This window comes from Phyllobates terribilis, unplaced genomic scaffold, assembly GCF_046119375.1.
Source record: "Phyllobates terribilis strain yellow unplaced genomic scaffold, ASM4611937v1 Scaffold_7__3_contigs__length_470593459, whole genome shotgun sequence".
Lineage (NCBI taxonomy): Eukaryota > Metazoa > Chordata > Amphibia > Anura > Dendrobatidae > Phyllobates > Phyllobates terribilis.
The window spans coordinates 92473476-92494215 of NW_027362767.1; the positions used below are offsets into that span (position 1 = coordinate 92473476).

Sequence of the window (20740 nt, forward strand, 5' to 3'; positions counted from 1 at the left end):
GCAGGTTGGGCCCCCATATAATGCCCCATGCCTCCTGGGCCCCATATAATGCTCCATACAGAATACTGGCCCCCATATTGCGCTCCATATCGAATACTGGCCCTCATATAATGCTCCATACAGAATACTGGCCCTCATATAATGCTCCATACAGAATGCTGGCCCCCATATAATGCTCCATACAGAATACTGGCCCCCATATAATGCCCCTTGCCTTTTGGGCCCCCATATAATGCCCCATGCAGGTGCCCCGTAAAATGCCCCATGCAGGTGTGCCATATAATGCCCCATGCTGGTGCCCCACCTAATGTCCCATGCAGGTGCCCCATATAATGCCCCATGCCTCCTGGGCCTCCATATAATGCCCCATGCAGGTACCCCATATAATGTCCCATGCAGGTGCCCCACCTAATGTCCCATGCAGGTGCTCCATATAATGCCCCATGCCTCCTGGGCCTCCATATAATGCACCATATAATGTCCCATGCAGGTGCCCCACCTAATGTCCCATGCAGGTGCCCCATATAATGCCCCATGCCTCCTGGGCCCCCATATAATGTCCCATGCAGGTGCCCCATATAATGTCCCATGCAGGTGCCCCACCTAATGTCCCATGCAGGTGCCCCATATAATGCCCCATGCCTCCTGGGCCTCCATATAATGCCCCATATAATGCCCTATGCAGGTGCCCCATATAATGCCCCATGCCTCTGGGGCCCCCATTCAATGCCCCATGCAGGTACCCCATATAATGCCCCATGCCTCTGGGGCCCCCATACAATGCCGCATGCAGGTACCCCATATAATACCCCATGCAGGTGCCCCACCTAATGTCCCATGCAGGTGCCCCATATATTGACCCATGCCTCCTGGGCCCCCATATAATGCCCCATGCAGGTGTCCCATATAATGCCCCATGCAGGTGCCCGATATAGTGCCCCATGCCTCCTGAGCCCCCATATAATGCCCCATACAGTGCCCCATGCAGGTGCCCATATAATGCCCCATGCCTCCATACATAAAAAAATTAAAATCAAATACCTCTCCTCACTTGCTGCTGCTGCTCCGGACTTCTCAGCCGCGTCGCCGTCTTCCCGCTCTGCACTGTGACTGCTCAGGAGAGGGCGCGGTGGAAAGACGTCGCCGTGCCCTCTGACCCGAGACGTCACAGTGCAGCCTCGGAAGATACAGGACCTGCTGCGGAGACACGGGGAGAGGCAAGTATTGTGCCATGGCCCTGAGCAAGCATGGGGGCGGGCACTGGCACCGCTCTCCTCCACTCACGGGTCCCATAGTGTGTCGGGGTACCCGACGCTGATGGCGAGTGGGCCCCCCCCGCCTGCTCAGGGCCCCGGTACTTGTCCGGGTGCTGACGCCGGGCCTGCCTACAAGTTTAAAAAAAAAAAAGATGGAAGGAAGTAACACGAGACCGCAGGATCAGCCTTTATTTTGTGTCCGTAGGGACACATAGACCTGCATACAAGCTGTAGTCACAAAATAACAAGATATTTTGAATCCAGACTATTTGCAAAGTTGTTTTTATTTACTTCTTTTATTTTAGGTTTCTTGGGGCAAAAGAATAAAATATGGTAGCAAAAAACTCCTTGTCTTTCAGGATTCCTAACTTTTTTTTTATTTTCTGTTGACATAGCGGCACGAGGTTTTTTTGGGGGTCTTTCTTTGCAGGACAAGTTGCAGTTTCGAATAACACCATCATTTTACCATATAATGTACTGAAATGTTTTGGGTCTCATTATTATGAAAATGACCTGGTAACTTTAACAAGTCCATATGGTTATGATGATAGCAAATTTATATAGGATTATTTTTTTAAAAACTACCAGTAGTTTAAAAAATAAAAAAAACCTGCAAGAAAACAAATTTGGCTTCAGCCCCTATGTTATTGTATGAGGCTGATCTTTGGGCATCCACAAATAAATGAAATACAAAGTAACAAAAAAAAAACGTACAGAATCTGCCTTTTCAATTACAGGGATCAATATTTTATTTATTAGTATTTTATATTTTAGTTTGCACAATGATGCACGCAGGAATAGATAATGTAAAAAAAAAGTTTTTATATATTTCTCCATTTAGGTTTGCGGAGGGATATATGGGGTGATTTAAAACTTTTATATTTGTTTAGTATATTTTAAAAAATATACGACATTTGTTATTTTTTTTTCTTTTTTTAATTAGTTTTTTTAAGCATCACTTGATAGTCTATTAGTCGCCTAAAAATACTTTAGCATGTTGTACAATTGCTAATAATAATTCCTCAGCACTTTACACTTTACAAGCAGTAAAGACATGGGAGTCAGAAACTACTTCTTAAATGTCGCTGTCACATTTGACAGCAGCATCTAAGAGGTTAAACTTTTGGTATTGTAATGCACAGTGTATAAGGGATTAAATATTAATTTCCAGTCAACTGCAAAAAAAGAAGGGATCCAGAATCTTTTGGAATTTTTTGCTACATGATAACTGTGAATCTTTTCAGTGCTGGGAGGTTCTGATAGACACAGATCTAGCTGGTATTTGCCACATTTGGACATGGGGTATATTATAGACTCTCTATGATACAGTGCATAACTCATCATTCTGTATATCTGTTCTCTACAGCGTTTTAATCCGGAGCCCTCCAAATTTAATACAAGAGATTATTTTAGTGGATGACTACAGCGCTGATCGTGAGTATTTCTTTATGTTGCATGTGTAATATTTTCTTCTTGAAAGCTTTTTTTCCTATAGTGATGCATGGTATAGCGTGAGGGAGATGAGCTAATTGTGCCGTGAGCGTACAGAAGGTGTTATTCCGTGCAGCAGATGGGATCTATTTATGGCTTTTGTAGACTTGAGAGTTTGAATCCTACACAGATTCCGATTGCGTAGATATCACGATGGTGTCCATTGTCTTTCGTGGGATTGGAGCGTATCAGATGATGAACAGTCTGTTGCCGTATGGGCAGTTGTCAAACCTGCGATGCCCTCTGACAAAACTTAGGCACACCTTAAAGGGAATCTGTCAGTAGGATCGTCCCACCTAAGCCGTCTATATGAGCATGTAGGTCATGGGAAGCTGAATAAAATGATACATTGATATCTGCAATCTGATGTCTTATTCCAGAGATATCCACGTTTTTCCTAAAATGTAAATGAGCTGTTAAGATCTATGGGCCGGACATGGATCTCTCTGGGAATCGGCCTCCAGAGATTATTTAAAAAAAAAAAAGGGGGCGTTACCATATGAGACATTGTAGATCAGGAGAGCTGACTGTCAGTCATTACTTGTCTCACACTATAAATAAGATCTGGAAGCAGATTCTCAGGGAGATCTATGTCCGGCCAATAGATCTTAACAGCTCATTTACATATTAAGAAAAACATGGATTTCTCTGGACTAACACATCGGATCTCAGATATCAAGGTGTCATTTTATTCCGCTTCCGATGACCTACATGCCCATATAGAAGACTTAGGAGGGTTGATCCTACTGACAGACCCCTTTTAAAATACTTTGATCCTGCAGTGATGCTAAGAATCACAGCTTCATAGATCCCGTCTGGACCAGAATTACCATCACAAATGTGCCCATAATATTCTTGTCTGAAACAACTCACTCCGACTCCACTCCCTTTTGTATTGGGAGGTGACACCACGCTTACAAATAAATACCGCCTCCTGTGAGCAGCAGGTATACCGCTTATACTACTGATGTCATTGGCCTCGCTCGCCTTCCGGTATGGAGTGGAGTTGAGAATAGGACAGGTGCACAATACCTGCTGCTCAGATGAGCTGGGAGACCTCTGTAGACGCGGCATCAGAGGCCTCCAGAAGCGAATGGAGCCAGATTACCACACAACAATGCCAACAGGTTAAAAAATCCTTCACACATCCATGCAGTCTTCATAGGCAAACACTGACTTTAAACCTGATCAGAGGCGTAACTTTAACCTGGTGGATCCCATGCAAAATCTACAACAGGACCCCCAACTATCACGGGTCTTTAATTGTTTTTGTGGACTTATATGTGCCAAATGGACTTTCTTTCCTCCCCTAGGCTCCAGGGAGCAAGTGCAACCGCCCACTACCAATTTGCCCCTAATGTGATAAATATTATTACAAAATGCAGAGTCCATTCCATGATATACTCATAAAGAAGTTGGATTAATTGACGTCTCTTTATTAAATTTACTTGATTGATACATTGACTACAATGGAAAAACTGCTTAACTAGATGACAGAAAGTACATTTTTCATTTAGTAAAGCCACAGATTTTTGGGGTCAGAAAAGTACTTTAATACTTTGTTAGAGATGAATTTGTGAAGCTTACTGGACAGAAAAGTGAAATACCATATTTTAGATATGCATAATGCATTTTGAAAAATAATATCCCACTTTCCACTTATTGACCGAGGAATGGTTTTCTTGCAGACGGCACTCATAGCAATAACTATGCATGCTCGGCCAATCTGAGCGTGCATTAACCTCATTTTTACGGCCGGGCTCGAGCATGGTGATACAAAAAGGAACTTAATCAGGAACTAATGGAGGATATTGTAAAATATTACAAGTTTTAATAACCTGACTGCCCAAGATCCGGTACTTCATCGAGTCGGTGCTGAAATACAGCAGGCAGGGACTGTTCATTTAATGAAACCTAATTACTAATGGCTGCTGTGAAGTTAGCTACATCTTGGGTGTAACTGCGTGAGATCAGATCATGGAACTGGCTTATAGGAAAAAAATGCAGCAAATGAAAGATATTAGAAACATGCAAGTACTGTCAGAAATGGCTTAAAGGGATTTCTCATTAGGACAACCGCTCCTGAAAATGAAAACTGCAAAAGGTCTGAATTCTGTAACCTTTTCAATAAACCAGGGAATATTTCTGCAAGCCATACATTTTCCCTGTCTGCATGAAATGGAGTATTATTCAGTAGACAATCAAAAAATGTCAGTTTCTGCTCTGACTTATAGAGGGGGTTTCATAAAAGGGCATATTAAGCTGCATGTATTGGGATGGCTGTGCCCTACAGACGGCTTGCGATTGCAAGAATATGAAGCAGTGGTAATCTTATGAATGCACAGTCGTTTCTGTGGAGCCGTTCTTGTAACGATAGAACATCAAAATTAGAGTCCTGATCAATTATTTACTCCATAAGTAAATTGGTCACTATTGTGTTAGATATGAAAATCAAAATATATCTCACTGCCTAGTGTAAATGACCAGATATATAGCGTGACCAACACATGAATTCAATAAAAATTAAGTTTTTATTATAACAATTAAAAAAACAAATTAATAAAATACAATACAATGTATAGGTAACTCAATAAAGGAAGTACACTCATAAGACACACACATATATATATATATATATATATATATATATATATATATATCAGTACAGACCAAAAGTTTGGACACACCTTCTCATTTAAAGATTTTTCAGTATTTTCATGACTATGAAAATTGTACATTCACACTGAAGGCACCAAAACTATGAATTAACACATGTGGAATTATATACTTAACAAAAAAGTGTGAAACAACTGAAAATATGTCTTATATTCTCGGTTCTTCAAAGTAGCCACCTTTTGCTTTGATGACTGCTTTGCACACTCTTGGCATTCTGTTGATGAGCTTCAAGAGGTAGTCACCGGAAATGGTCTTCCAACAATCTTGAAGGAGTTCTCAGAGATGCTTAGCACTTGTTGGCCCTTTTGCCTTCACTCTGCGGTCCAGCTCACCCCAAACCATCTCGATTGGGTTCAGGTCTGGTGACTGTGGAGGCCAGGTCATCTGGCGTAGCACCCCATCACTCTCCTTCTTGGTCAAATAGCCCTTACACAGCCTGGAGGTGTGTTTGGGGTCATTGTCCTGTTGAAAAATAAATGATGGTCCAACTAAACGCAAACCGGATGGAATAGTATGCTGTTGCAAGATGCTGTGGTAGCCATGCTGGTTCAGTATGCCTTCAATTTTGAATAAATCCCCAACAGTGTCACCAGCAAAGCACCCCCACACCATCACACCTCCTCCTCCATGCTTCATGGTGGGAACCTGGCATGTAGAGTCCATCCGTTCACCTTTTCTGCGTCGCACAAAGACACGGTGGTTGGAACCAAAGATCTCAAATTTGGACTCATCAGACCAAAGCACAGATTTCCACTGGTCTAATGTCCATTCCTTGTGTTCTTTAGCCCAAACAAGTCTCTTCTGCTTGTTGCCTGTCCTTAGCAGTGGTTTCCTAGCAGCTATTTTACCATGAAGGCCTGCTGCACAAAGTCTCTTCTTAACAGTTGTTGTAGAGATGTGTCTGCTGCTAGAACTCTGTGTGGCATTGACCTGGTCTCTAATCTGAGCTGCTGCTAACCTGCGATTTCTGAGGCTGGTGACTCGGATAAACTTATCCTCAGAAGCAGAGATGACTCTTGGTCTTCCTTTCCTGAGGCGGTCCTCATGTGAGCCAGTTTCTTTGTAGCGCTTGATGGTTTTTGCAACTGTACTTGGGGACACATTCAAAGTTTGCCCAATTTTTCAGACTGACTGACCTTCATTTCTTAAAGTAATGATGGCCACTTGTTTTTCTTTACTTAGCTGCTTTTTTCTTGCCATAATACAAATTCAAACAGTCTATTCAGTAGGATTATCAGCTGTGTATCCACCAGACTTCTGCACAACACAACTGATGGTCCCAACCCCATTTATAAGGCAAGAAATCCCACTTATTAAACCTGACAGGGCACACCTGTGAAGTGAAAACCATTTCCGGTGACTACCTCTTGAAGCTCATCAAGAGAATGCCAAGGGTGTGCAAAGCAGTCATCAAAGCAAAAGGTGGCTACTTTGAAGAACCCAGAATATAAGACACATTTTCAGTTGTTTCACACTTTTTTGTTAAGTATATAATTCCACATGTGTTAATTCATAGTTTTGATGCCTTCAGTGTGAATGTACAATTTTCATAGTCATGAAAATACAGAAAAATCTTTATATGAGAAGGTGTGTCCAAACTTTTGGTCAGTACTGTATATATACTGTGCTTGAGAAAGGCAGAGAAATCTGCCGAATCGTTACTGTTGATGGATCAGTAAAGCCACAGTTTTTTCACTTTGATTTTTGGAGTGCGGCCTCTTTTTCCTTATTTTCGATAAATATATATATATATGTGTGTGTGTTTTTTCTTATTTTATATATATATACACTGCTCAAAAAAATAAAGGGAACACTCAAATAACACATCCTAGATCTGAATGAATGAAATATTCTCATTGAATACTTTGTTCTGTACAAAGTTGAATGTGCTGTCAACAAAATCACACACAAATCCTCAATGGAAATCAAATTTATTAACCAATGGAGGCCTGGATTTGGAGTCACCCCCAAAATTAAAGTGGAAAAACACACTACAGGCTTATCCTACTTTGATGTAATGTCCTTAAAACAAGTCAAAGTGAGGCTCAGTATTGTGTATGGCCTCCACGTGCCTGTATGACCTCCCTACAACGCCTGGGCATGCTCCTGATGAGGTTGTGGTTGGTCTCCTGAGGGATCGCCGCCTAGACCTGGACTAAAGCATCCACCAACTCCTGGACAGTCTGTGGTGCAACGTGACGTTGGTGGATGGAGCGAGACATTATGTCCCTGATGTGCTCAATCGGATTCAGGTCTGGGGAGCGGGCCAGTCCATAGCTTCAATGCCTTCATCTTGCAGGAACTGCTGACACACTCCAGCCACATGAGGTCTGGCATTGTCCTTCATTAGGAGGAACCCAGGGCCAACCGCACCAGCATATGGTCTCACAAGGGGTCTGAGGATCTCATCTCGGTACCTAATGGCAGTCAGGCTACCTCTGGCGAGCACATAGAGGGTTGTGCGGCCCTCCAAAGAAATGCCACCCCACACCATTACTGACCCACTGCCAAACAGGTCATGCTGAAGGATGTTGTAGGCAGCTGATCGCTCGCCACGGCGTCTCCAGACTCTCACGTCTGTCACATGTGCTCAGTGTGAACCTGCTTTCATCTGTGAAGAGCACAGGGCGCCAGTGGCGACTTTGCCAATCCTGGTGTTCTGTGGCAGATGCCAAGCGTCCTGCACGGTGTTGGGCTGTGAGCACAACCCCCATCTGTGGACGTCGGGCCCTCATACCACTCTCATGGAGTCGGTTTCTAACCGTTTGTGCAGACACATGCACATTTGTGGCCTGCTGAAGGTCATTTTGCAGGGCTCTGAAAGTGCTCCTCCTGTTCCTCCTTGCACAAAGGCGGAGGTAGCGGTCCTGCTGCTGGGTTGTTGCCCTCCTACGGCCCCCTCCACGTCTCCTGGTGTACTGGCCTGTCTCCTGGTAGCGCCTCCAACCTCTGGACACTACGCTGACAGACACTGCAAACCTTCTTGCCACAGGTCGCATTTATGTGCCATCCTGGATGAGCTGCACTACCTGAGCAACTTCTGTGGGTTGTAGAGTCTGTCTCATGCTACCACGAGTGTGAAAGCACAACCAACATTCAAAAGTGACCAAAACATCAGGCAGAAAGCATTGGTACTGAGATGTGGTCTGTGGTCCCCACCTGCAGAGCCACTCCTTTATTGAGTGTGTCTTGATAATTGCCAATAATTTCCATCTATTGTCTATTCCATTTGCACAACAGCATGTGAAATTGATTGTCAATCAGTGTTGCTTCCTAAGTGGACAGTTTGATTTCACAGAAGTTTGATTCACTTGGAGTTATATTCTGTTATTTAAGTTTTCCCTTTATTTTGTTGAGCAGTATGTGTGTGTGTATATGTATATTGCGAGCATTTTTATTGGTATATGGTCTCCCATGCTGTTATGTGCTGCCCTTCTCCTGGTATTTGTGCTGCCCCCATCCTGTCCACACCATCCTATCCTGGTATGCATGGCACCCCTCACCCCAATCCTGGTATACATGGCACCCCTCACCCCCAATCCTTGTATGCATGGCACCCCTCACCCCCAATCCTGGTATGCGTGGCACCCCTCATCCCCAATCCTGGTTTGTGTGGTACCCCATCCCTCATCCCTATCCTGGTATGTATGGTATCCCTCATCCTGGTATGCATGGGCCCCTCACCCACATCCTGGTATGCATGGCACCCCTCATCCCCATCCTGGTATGCATGGCACTCCTCATCCCTATCCTGCTATACATGGGCCCCTCATCCACAATCCTGGTATACATGGTACCCCTCATCCCTATCCTGGCATACATGGTACCCCTCATCCCTATCCTGGCATATATGATACCCCTCATCCTGGTATGCATTGTACCCCGCATTCCTATCCTGGTATGTATGGTACCCCTCATCCCTATTCTGGTATGCATGGCACCCCTCACATCCCTATTCTGGTATGCATGGCACCCCTCATCCCCCCCCAATCCTGGTATGCATGGCACCCCTCACCCCCTCCAATCCTGGTATGCATGGTCCCCTCACCCCCCAATCCTGGTATGCGTAGTCCCCTCACCCCTCAATCCTGGTATGCGTAGTCCCATCACCCCCCAATCCTGGTATGTGTGGTACCCCTCATCCTGGTATGCATGGTTCCCTCACCCCCCAATCCTGGTATGTGTGGTACCCCTTATCCCCAATCCTGGTATGCGTGGTCCCCTCACCCCTCAATCCTGGTATGCGTGGTCCCCTCACCCCCCAATCATGGTATGTGTGGTACCCCTCATCCTGGTATGCGTTGTCCCCTCACCCCCCAATCCTGGTATGCGTGGTACCCCTCACCCCCCAAACCTGGTATGCGTGGTCCCCTCACCCCGAAATCCTGGTATGCGTGGTACTCCTCACCCCCCCCAATCCTGGTATGCATGGTCCCCTCACCCCCCCCAATCCTGGTATGCATGGTCCCCTCACCCCCCAATCCTGGTATGCGTGGTCCCCTCAACCCCTAATCCTGGTATGCGTGGTCCCCTCACCCCCCAATCCTGGTATGTGTGGTACCCCTCACCCCCCAATCCTGGTATGCATGGTCCCCTCACCCCCCAATCCTGGTATGTGTGGTACCCCTCACCCCCCAATCCAGGTATGCATGGTCCGCTCACCCCCCAATCCTGGTATGTGTGGTACCCCTCATCCTGGTATGCATGATCCCCTCACCCCCCAATCCTGGTATGTGCGGCCTCATTCCTTTCACACTGTACACACATACAAAAAAATAAACAGTTATACTCCCCTTTCTTCTCTGTGCTGCTGCTTCCTGTTCTGCTGGAGGCCGGGGGAAGAGTGCGACGCCGGAGCACCGCGCTGTCCGGCGCCATTTTGCTGAAGACACACTGCAAATGTGTCTTCAGTAAAATGGCGCCAGATAGCGCTATGCGCATGCGCCGATCCGACGCCTCACTTCTGCCCCGGTCTCCGGCGAAGAGAGGCGCCGTGGCAACGCTCCTCCCGGTCAGGTAAGTATGTAAGTATGGAGCCGGAGATCGCGGTATGCATTCAGTGCCTATGCATACTGCGATCTCCGGCGCCGTACACACGCCTCTTACCTGTAACGGCTGGATGCGTGATTCTGTCTGGAACCAGACTGCGCGTCGCGCATTCGCAGTCTATCGAGGCTTCAGACAGAGACACACTTGCAGCGTTATATTATATATTATATATATAGTATATATATATTATACGGTAGATCATGCAATAGTTCTTGCTAGGTTTCAGAGTGAGCTCATTTGACTTTCACACCCCGTGAGGAAGTGGTACGAAACGCGCGTCGGGTTGGAGGGGCACAGGACCTATTTTCACTGATCTATACTGCATTTACGGGTAATTATATGGAAGTCTTAAACTAATGTTCTAATTTGTCATACTGAAATGCATATCTTTGATAGCTAGAATTATTGACAAAGCATTAGCTCATTTGACTTTACTTTGAAACCTACCAACTATTGCATGATATATATATATATGTCTAATGAGTGTCCTTCCTTTATTGAGTTACCTATAAATTGTATTGTATATTATTAATTTGTTTTTTTAATTGTTAGAATAAAAAATAATTTTTTATTCAACTCATGTGGTCGTCACTATATATCTGGCCATTTACACTAGGCCGTGAGATATGTTTTGATTTACAGTTCTTGTAACGAGTTGTAGTCTCTACCATGTGATAGGTGAATCTCACAAATTTGTTAGATGTATAGCAAACAAGTATTATTTATTAAAACTGAGATAACATACAAAGTCACAGGGACTTGTGTTTTCTTTGTTTAGTGAAAAATGTTTTTAAAAATTCCATATTTTGTGATTAATATTAAAAGAGAATTTGTCATTGGATAAATAATGCCCGAACCAAAAGTAGCATGAATCAGAACCTGGCGGTGTGATTGCAGCAAAGTATGTTTGTCTCTGAAACGCGGCAGCATAGTTTGAAAAGCTATCAGGGGACTGTAGCTAAAGACCTGATTAGTCTGGTGCGGCCCCAGCCGGCTTACTCTCACCCCAGTTAATTGACAAATCTTGCTCTATGTCCACACATGGGAGAGATCTGTCAATCACCTAAAGCGAGGCGGGGAGAAGCCGCCAAGGGTTTCACCGGACTGATCGGGTCTTTCCCTATGGTCCCCATCCGATTGAGAAAACCATGTTTAATCTTAAACGTCACATTATTTCAGACCAAACATACCTAGCTGCAATCACGCTGCCAGGCTCAGATTCTTGCCGCCCGCGGTTCAGGCAGCATAGATCTAATGACAGGTTCCCTATCATGTATCCCGCAATGTTCAGCACCTAGAAGATGGCATCTATTTGGAGCTGCTTGCTGCCCAGATCTGTCTGCAGACAAGTTGTGCATTAGATGGATCTGTAATTGAGTGTGGTTTCTGCGTGAATGACCGGATGAGGAGCGATGATGGCGCTCACCATGTGAAGTGGTTTCTATCTGAGCAGATGAGCATGAGTGCACTTTAGCTGAGAGGATTAGGGCTGTCAGTCTGATTAATACGATAATAAGTGAAAGCAGATTCTTCCTATGGAAACACTCTTGGGAGTTAATTTTTTTCTTTTTTGTCAGGCAAATCATAATTACAGTGTGCCAATTGTTTGTTTCTCGTCTTCTTTTCACAGCCGATGACTGCCAGCTCCTCACAAAGATACCCAAGGTTAAATGCTTGAGAAATAACCGGAGAGAAGGTGCGAAATAAAAAGTATTATGGTGCTTAATAATTATTGAGATTTCTATCAGATTCCAACTGCGTTCAATCAAATGTGGAAATTTGCGTATTGCAGATGTGATTGTGTCTGTTTTTTGCTCTCCTGCATTGCTGCCGGGCACACGGGCTCTGTGCCATGTGGCATTATTGAAATTAGCCCTGTCATGTCTTCCTTGTGCTGACATTGTTTTTAATGCTTTTTGTGGGAAATCTCTCGTGTTCACCAGAACTTTGCACACAGACAGCAGACTAGGAAAATCTTTGAGATAAATGGAGCTTATAACAACTGTTCCATCTCGACAGGTTCACTTAGAGAGGATCCGCTCATCACCATGTTCCACTTTTTGCACTGGCTCTGCACTCCAGGGTTGTTGATATGTGGATATGAGATAAAATAGTGATCAGACAGACATTATTCAGCCTGTCACTCGGTAATCTTATTTTAAACCACTACAGTCAGCTTCTTTAAAGCCTTAAAAGGGTATTCCCATCTCCAAGATCCTATCCCAATATGTAGTAGGTGTAATAATAATAATAGCAAATACCTCCAATTAGAAATGTAGTATCGTTTTTCTGATTCCCTATGTCTCATTCCTCATGTGCAGGTGACGCGCCCCCTGGGCCGTGGGGTACTCGGCAGCCGGGCCTCTTGATGCCGGTGGGGGATATCACGGTGGCTGGCCCGGTCCGTGACCCAGGGCGGTCAGCAAAAGGGCAGAGATAAATTATAGGGGATTTGGGAAAGTTTGTGACGCCACCTGTGGATTGCGGCTAGAGGGAGCCGCCGCTGCGGAGCAGTCCTCTGGAGCTGGTGTTACGGCAGCAGGGATGGTGTGGCTCTCCACAGGTAGAGCTAGCTCCACGGCAGTGTAGGTAGATGGTGGTGTGGGTTGCGCTGGGCGTTGTAGTGCAGGGAGGGAATGATGGCGCGTCCTGCACTCGCTGTACCCCCTAGGATCCCTTCTTAGAACGGAGCCTACTCCCTGCTCCCCTCCTGGGCCTCTGACACTAGGCCCTACTTGTGGAGCAGAGCTCCTACTGAGACTCTGCTCCCGGACTGTTCTTCTGAACTGTCCCGAGCTGTTCTTCTGAACTGCTCTCCTACTGACTGAACTGCCACCCTAAGATGGCTTCCCTATATATATCTACTACTATGGTGCTAACCTTAACTACTTCCTCCACCCACACCCACTACTGGTTCCCCCTACCTTTGGGTTCCCCCCACTCCAGCCAGGGTCAGGGCTCAGCAGGAACATACATTGCGTCTTGCCCCTCCTGCTGGCCTGGAGCAGGGTAGTGTTGGATGCAAGTGTTGGGGTTCCGTGCAGCACTCCCTCCTTACCTGAGAGAAGGAGACACCACACCTCTGGGTGAGGTGCAGTACCTCTGTGGCGACTGAACCCTCAGGGGCGCCACACCCCCCCCCTGGTGAAACACAGCACGTCCGCGGGCTGGAACAGAGTAAGACAGGGTAAATTGACATGCAAAATTTTTAAGAATGCATTCGCATATAAGATTATAAAACATTACATTTCTTCCCTTTATGGGAGGCACATCACTTTAACGTTGCAGGTTACATGTTTCAAACACTATAAAACACTTTTCATAAACGTTTCTTGTAATAGGTTACAGTTCATACTGTAACCGGGTGTCCATTTTACTTTTTAACAGGTGCAACAAGTAGCAGCATGAGGGACCCGTCCGCAAACCCTCAACGTAGGCCCTGGGCTTGGCTGCAGGGCATGGTGATCCTGGAGTTGGACCACGGCTTCCGCCACGCCAAACGGGTTTTTGTTCTGTGGTCATGGTTACTAATATAAAACCAATAGGGTGCACTTTAAGAAGTGCAGAACTATTTACAAAGTCAATGTCCGGCTGTTCACAGTCCCCAGCCTGTACCCTGACGGGTAATGATAGAAACTCACACTCAAAAACATTATTTTCAACTTTAACTATTGCACCCACATGGGTGAATACTTGCAGTTAGTCCCACTTGCTGGACTAATAGTGGGGTCCCCGCCTGGGGTACGGCTGATTCTTACCCGACCCAGCCGGGTCATACGGTATGTCCTGCGGGGGTGTGTCTTTGATGACGCGGTACACTTGCAGGGCGTACCACCCGCGTTCCCCGTGGTGACGTGTGTAGGTAACTTTATCACCAGGGTACAGATTCCAGTCGGGATGGCCCTCTTCCAGCTCGGGCTCCACATCCCGCCAGTTAACAAAGAATGTCCCGTGCAAAATTTGGATCTCTAATGAAGCCCCACCCAACCTTCAGATCAAACTTTACCACGACTTCCTCGTCGCGGGGGCTGGGGTGGGCTGACTCCGCCTGGCGGACATGGGCCTTGGCGGTCTTGTCCCGGGCCTCCAGGCGTTCACAGCACGCCTGTCGAGTGCGCCGCTCCTCCGGTTGCTGGAGCTCCCGCCTGCAGAACTCCTTCCTTTGCAGGGCTTCGGCCTGGGTCTCCCGCGGGAACCCCATCAGGTCTCCCCCCTGGTTGTCCCAGCAAAGCTCCTCTCTGTCAGAATAGGCAACCAGGGGTGTTGGTATCGGGAGTAGCATGCTCGGCTGCTGGTCCTCGATGCGGGCGAACCAGTCGAAGACCGGCGCGCCGTACACCCACTCGGGTGCCGGAGGTGAAGGCGCCGGGAAGGAACCCAATAGAAGGCTCCCTGCTTCCGTGCCCGGGAGTGAAGATTCCGGGAGGGCACTAGGTGGAGGCTTCTCAGGGTCAGCGCCCGGGGGTGGAGGTTCCAGGCTGAGCAGCTGCTCCAGGGAGGGCATGGCGGCATACGGTGAGTGCTGGGGAAAGAGGCCCAGGAGCAGGTTGGCTCTTGCAGCGCCTGGGACAGGGGACTCTCTCCTACCTGCTCCTGTGCTGCATCCGGCCTCCTGGTACTCAGCGAGCTCCGCCGGGGCTGTGGTGCCGCTGCTGGCTTCCGGTGCCGTTTTCCGCCGTGCTGCCATCTTCTCTAGCAGCTCGCTCCTCCATCTGGCAACCGCTGCCTGCTGAGCCTGTTCCACTTGCCGACTCAGCTCCAGGACTTCACTTTGGAGGAACTCCGCGTCCTCCGGGGACAACTTTCTGATTTCTCCCTCCTGGGTGAGGGGATTTGCTTTCCACTCGAGCAGGCCAGAGGCTTCGTCTTCGTCTAACGTCCGTCCATGCTGGCTGCCGGATGCGGTCTGTCTAGACTGGTTAAGACCACACCCTGTCTCCATTCCTTTTCTCCTCCTCCTCTTTTCTTTCGGGGGCGGTCCCATGGCAATCTGCTGTCGGTCACTCCCTGTGATGGCCTCCCTGCCTTGACGGACACATCTATATGGACAGTCACTGTTGCAAGGGGCAGGGTATGCTTTTGGCGCCATTCTGGGACCCGGCCCACGATGGGAGGTTCCATACTGTTGTCTTTGATCACGCACATAATGGCGCCCGTTCTTCTGGGGCGGGCGCCACATTCAGTAACATAACACAGTTCTCTAGGCACACTTCACCCGCCGGTACGGGCTGGTCACGCATCCTGTTCGTGACGCCAAGACAATGACGCGCCCCCTGGGTCGTGGGGTACTCGGCAGCCGGGCCTCTGAATGCCGGTGGGGGATATCACGGTGGCTGGCCCGGTCCGTGACCCAGGGCGGTCAGTAAAAGGGGGGAGATAAAATATAGGGGATTTGGGAAAGTTTGTGATGCCACCTGTGGATTGCGGCTAGAGGGAGCCGCCGCTGCGGAGCAGTCCTCTGGAGCTGGTGTTACGGCAGCAGGGATGGTGTGGCTCTCCACAGGTAGAGCTAGCTCCAGGGCAGTGTAGGTAGATGGTGGTGTGGGTTGCGCTGGGCGTTGTAGTGCAGGGAGGGAATGATGGCACAGATGAAATAATGGACAGAGGCGGTGAGGTGCAGTCATCCGAGTCTTTACTCACAGTTCTTTAGTTCCTCAGGGTGGACTGTCAGCTTACAGCCTCCCGCGTCGCGCTGCGTTCACCAGGCAGGGGTTCAGTGCTTCCTCAGGTAGATCAGGGGTACCTGTCAGAACCCCACTTTCATGTGTTCCTATTTAGACCGTCTTCACACTGGGTCTTTCTCCCTCCTGCCCTGCGCTGCCCACACTCAATCCCGCTCGGGTGCTCTGAAGTCCCTCCTGTGCGTCGGATCCCGGACCTGCTTGACCCTCCTGGGGATTAGAATGCGGCTTATGATCCCCCTGACAGGTGCGAGGCATACGGGTGCTGTCCTGCACTCGCCGTACCCCCTAGGATCCCTTCTTAGAATGGAGCCTACTCCCTGCTCCCCTCCTGGGTCTCTGACACTAGGCCCTACTTGTGGAGCAGAGCTCCTACTGAGACTCTGCTCCCGGACTGTTCTTCTGAACTGCTCTCCTACTGACTGAACTGCCACCCTAAGATGGCTTCCTTATATATATCTACCACTATGGTGCTCCCCTTAACTACTTCCTCCACCCACACCCACTACTGGTTCCACCTACCTTTGGGTTCCCCCCACTCCAGCCAGGGTCAGGGCTCAGCAGGAACATACATTGCATCTTGCCCCTCCTGCTGGCCTGGCGTAGTGTAGTGTTGAATGTGGGTGTTGGGGTTCCGGGCTGCACTCCCTCCTTACCTGAGAGAAGGAGACACCACACCTCTGGGTGAGGTGCAGTACCTCTGTGGCGACTGAACCCTCAGGGGCGCCACACAGGCATTGTAGGACCTTAGGTATCCATGGTTACGACCACTGATATAGTGACAATTAGTTAGCTAGTTGCTAATGGTCGTAACCATGGATACCTAAGGTCCTACAATGCCTGCACATGAGGAATGAGACATAGGGAATCAGAAAAACGATACTACATTGCTAATTGGAGGTATTTGCTAATAATATTATTACACCTACTACATATTGGGATAGAATCTTAGAGATGGGAATACCCCTTTAAACCTTGCGTTCACATTGGATGGCTGTCAGCCATGTCTCCCTTGGGGCTCATTCAGACGTCAGTTATTTTGCATACGAGTGCTATCCATGATTTTCATGGAGAGCACTCATGCCTATAATAGTGAATGGGGCTGTTCACATGTAAGTGATTTTTTTGCAGATCACGGAGACATGTCCAATTTTGATAGGAGTGTCTATGGGCCTCTGAAAAAATTAGAAAACACTTAGATGCCATCTGACTACTGCTTGTTTTTTACAGATTGCTAGAGAGGAAAAGATAGGCCAAACCCTGTTGTTAAAAAATTACCCTCTGACCTAACTTTATTAAAACTGATAAAAAAAATCATTGATGAAACTCGGACTGATTTCTCTAGTACGAGAAAATTACTGACGTCTGAATGAGTCCTTAGACATAACACAGTAGCACTTGCTCAGCCAACCTCTCCTGTGTCCCCTATGAGAGAGCCGATTGTGGCTTTTGTCAGGGAGAACAAAAGGATCAGTAGGATCTACTCTGGTAAGACGTCTTTATGGCCATGTAGGTCATAGAAAGTTGAATAAAATGATAATTTGATATCTGCGATCTGATGTCTTATTCCAGAGAAATCCATGTTTTTCTTAATATGTAAATGAGTTGTTAAGATCTATTGGTGGGCCATAGATCTCCCTGAGAATCTGCCTCCAGAGATTATTTTAAATAAAATGTGGCGTTGCCAGTGTGAGACATGTAGATCAGGAGAGCAGACTGTCAGCCATTACATGTCTCACACTGGTAAAAACCTTTCATATACCTTGTAGACTGTGAGCCCTCATGGGCAGGGTCCTCTCTCCTCCTGTACCAGTCGCTGACTCGTTTTTACTCAAGATTATTTTAGTTGTTTTTTTTTTTTGCTATGTATACCCCTTTTCACATGTAAAGCGCCATGGAATAAATGGCGCTATAATAATAAATATAATAATATAAAATAAGCCCTAGAGGCAGATTCTCAGGGAGATCTATGTCCCACCCAGAGATCTTAACAGTTCATTTACATATTGAGAAAAATGTGGATTTCTCTGCAGTAAGACATCGGATCTCAGCTATCGAGGTATCATTTTATTCAGCTTCCTATGACCTACATGACCATATAGATGGATTAGGAGGGCTGATCCTACTGATAGAATTTCTGTAACTACCCCAACAATTAATTGTCAGGGGGTCCCATACAAAATAGACTGTTGGTTGAACGTGTCATTATTTGAAGATTTTGGCCAACATTAGTCTAATGTGTATGGGGCTTTAAATAGCAGTAGGAACGGTACAGATTGCATTCAACTTCACAGCAAGAGAAAATGTGAGTTTAGGTTTAATATCCTCTCTATATTAATAGACCATCAGTTCTCCGCTGATGGCTGGTATTTCCCCGGGGAGCCGAATGCGGTTTCATTACCATGATGTGTATGGTTGTTTTCTCTGAATAAAGGGAGAAAGTATTACAACTTATCTATAGAAAGAAATAGAAATGGACTTGTGAAGTAATTTCTTCAGGAGCTAATCCTCTAGTGCCAAGAGCCATGTACTGATGAAGTTCCCATGTTTAGCTCATCACAGGGTTGTCATACAGAAAAGGAGGGTTGTTTGTCCTCAAATAGACATAGAGATGTCCCTCTCAGCAATTGTGCACGTAGAATGAGCAAATTCACAAAAAGTTGAGAAATATGTAGCGCATGCAGGCCTCCTCTAGGCTTCTTGCTGAATAGATCTTGTAATTGTTCAAATTTCTGCAGGTGATTGAATTTTTGTTCCATTACCACAAACTCAATGTTCTGTGAAAAAACATTCCAGTATATTTTGCATGTGGGAAAACGTGGTGATCTGTCCACTATATAAACTGCTTACATCATATCCTATGCATGACGCACGGATACCGTCTATGCATGATAAATCCACACAGGCTAATAAGAGTGACACTTGTAAAGCTGCCCTGTTGTGTATTTTGTGAATTTTTTGCAAGGAGTTAACATGTTTTTCTGGGTCTGATTTTCAATGGAAACTTTGCCGCTATTTTCTTGTCTTATAGTCTTGTAGGGTGGCAGAGTGTTAAAGCTATTTACGTTTTAGGATTAAGGTTTCTTAGTAAATTTACTATCAGACGGTAAAGGTTAAAGGGAATATCTCACAAGATTTTTGCTATGTAATCTGAGAGCAGCATGATGTAGGGGCTGAGACCTTGATTTTAGCGATGTGTCACTTACTGGGCTGTGTGTTGCTGTTCATTACAATCAGTGTTTTATTAGCAGGAGATTATCACTACAGGACTAGGTGTCTGGTGCCTCCTAGTCAACTGCTCTGTATAACCCCGCCCCCACCACGGATTGGCTGCTTTCTGCTTTTGCACAGTGTACACAGAGAGACAATCAGTGGTGTGGGCGGAGTCATACACTGTTCAGCATTCAGAGCTCTGCTAGATCTACAGAAAAAAACTGTGACTGTATGGCCTCCATGTGCTGCTGGAAAGGCTTTGTTTGGGTGCACTGTATATTGATCTTTCCCCCTATGGAAGCATGACTTCTCAGGGAGAATTCCTCCATAAATACTGCATCTGATGGGGCATGCAGACATGAGGCCATGTTCATTCTGCTCCTGAATTCTGACATTGCACTCACATTTTCCCAGTACAAAAGTAAAGCTATAATATGAATAGAGACACTTAGACAAACTCCAAACTTCATACAGCCTTTATTAATGCAACGTCAGGATGAAAATGGCTAAAATCTTGACTCCTGATTTATTTTTTGGCTTTGCTTGTAGGACTGATCCGTTCCAGGGTCCGAGGAGCTGAGGCCGCTGTTGCTGGAATTCTCACGTTTTTGGACAGCCACTGTGAGGTCAACAATGAGTGGCTTCAGCCTCTGCTTCAGAGAGTCAAGGAGGTAGGTTCCTATCAAAGGTCTTATCTCTCACTGCCATCATTAAAGGGTTTGTCATCCAAAAGTTATATTGAAAAGGACACGGTGTACAAAAAGTAAACACTTCTCCAATATTCATTTGTTAAAAATATTTAAAGCTACCTTCACTTTTTGACTTCGTTTTTCTGTCACGGACATTTAATACTTCTTGGTGGTCGACACAAAGGTGACAACTCGTCTCCCTTTTTGTTTTGGGATGTCATCAGATGGTCCTATTAAGTCCGTCTTTCTCTGGATTGTCATCCTAGTCTATATATACACCTGATTTGTGGGGAGCTGGTTCTCGGACCCCCACCAATCTAATATTTATGACCTGTCCTTAGGGTAGGGTCACACCAGCGTATTTTCTCTCATCCAAGAGAATTGGGCCGGTTATGCAAATCAACAAACAACTAGATGTCTAACAAAATCCTTTAGGGATGAAATCTATTAACAAATTACCCAATGGGTAAATAAACCCAATTTAAGGGATATTGTGACTAAAACTTGACTTTTATTGGTATTTATTTACTAAACATGGTGTATATTAATTAAAAACACTAAAATGGTGTTGCTGAATGAAAATTCTTTTAGATTCCTATATTAGGTATCACTATCCTATCGGCTAACGATTCTCCTACCTGCGAGGTAGATAAATGGCTGCAGTCCACTACCTAGAGTAGCCTTC

At 46.2% G+C, this 20740-nt stretch overlaps 1 protein-coding gene across 1 annotated transcript in view; it reads left to right on the top strand.

Annotated features, from left to right (window-relative positions):
• GALNT16 (polypeptide N-acetylgalactosaminyltransferase 16) overlaps positions 1-20740 on the top strand; it is a 144677-nt gene that overhangs the window by 73163 nt on the left and 50774 nt on the right. The window contains exons 4-6 of the mRNA XM_073638982.1: positions 2623-2690; positions 12103-12168; positions 19916-20037. Of these exons, the coding sequence (XP_073495083.1) occupies positions 2623-2690; positions 12103-12168; positions 19916-20037 (256 nt within the window). The remainder of the gene's footprint in view (positions 1-2622; positions 2691-12102; positions 12169-19915; positions 20038-20740) is intronic.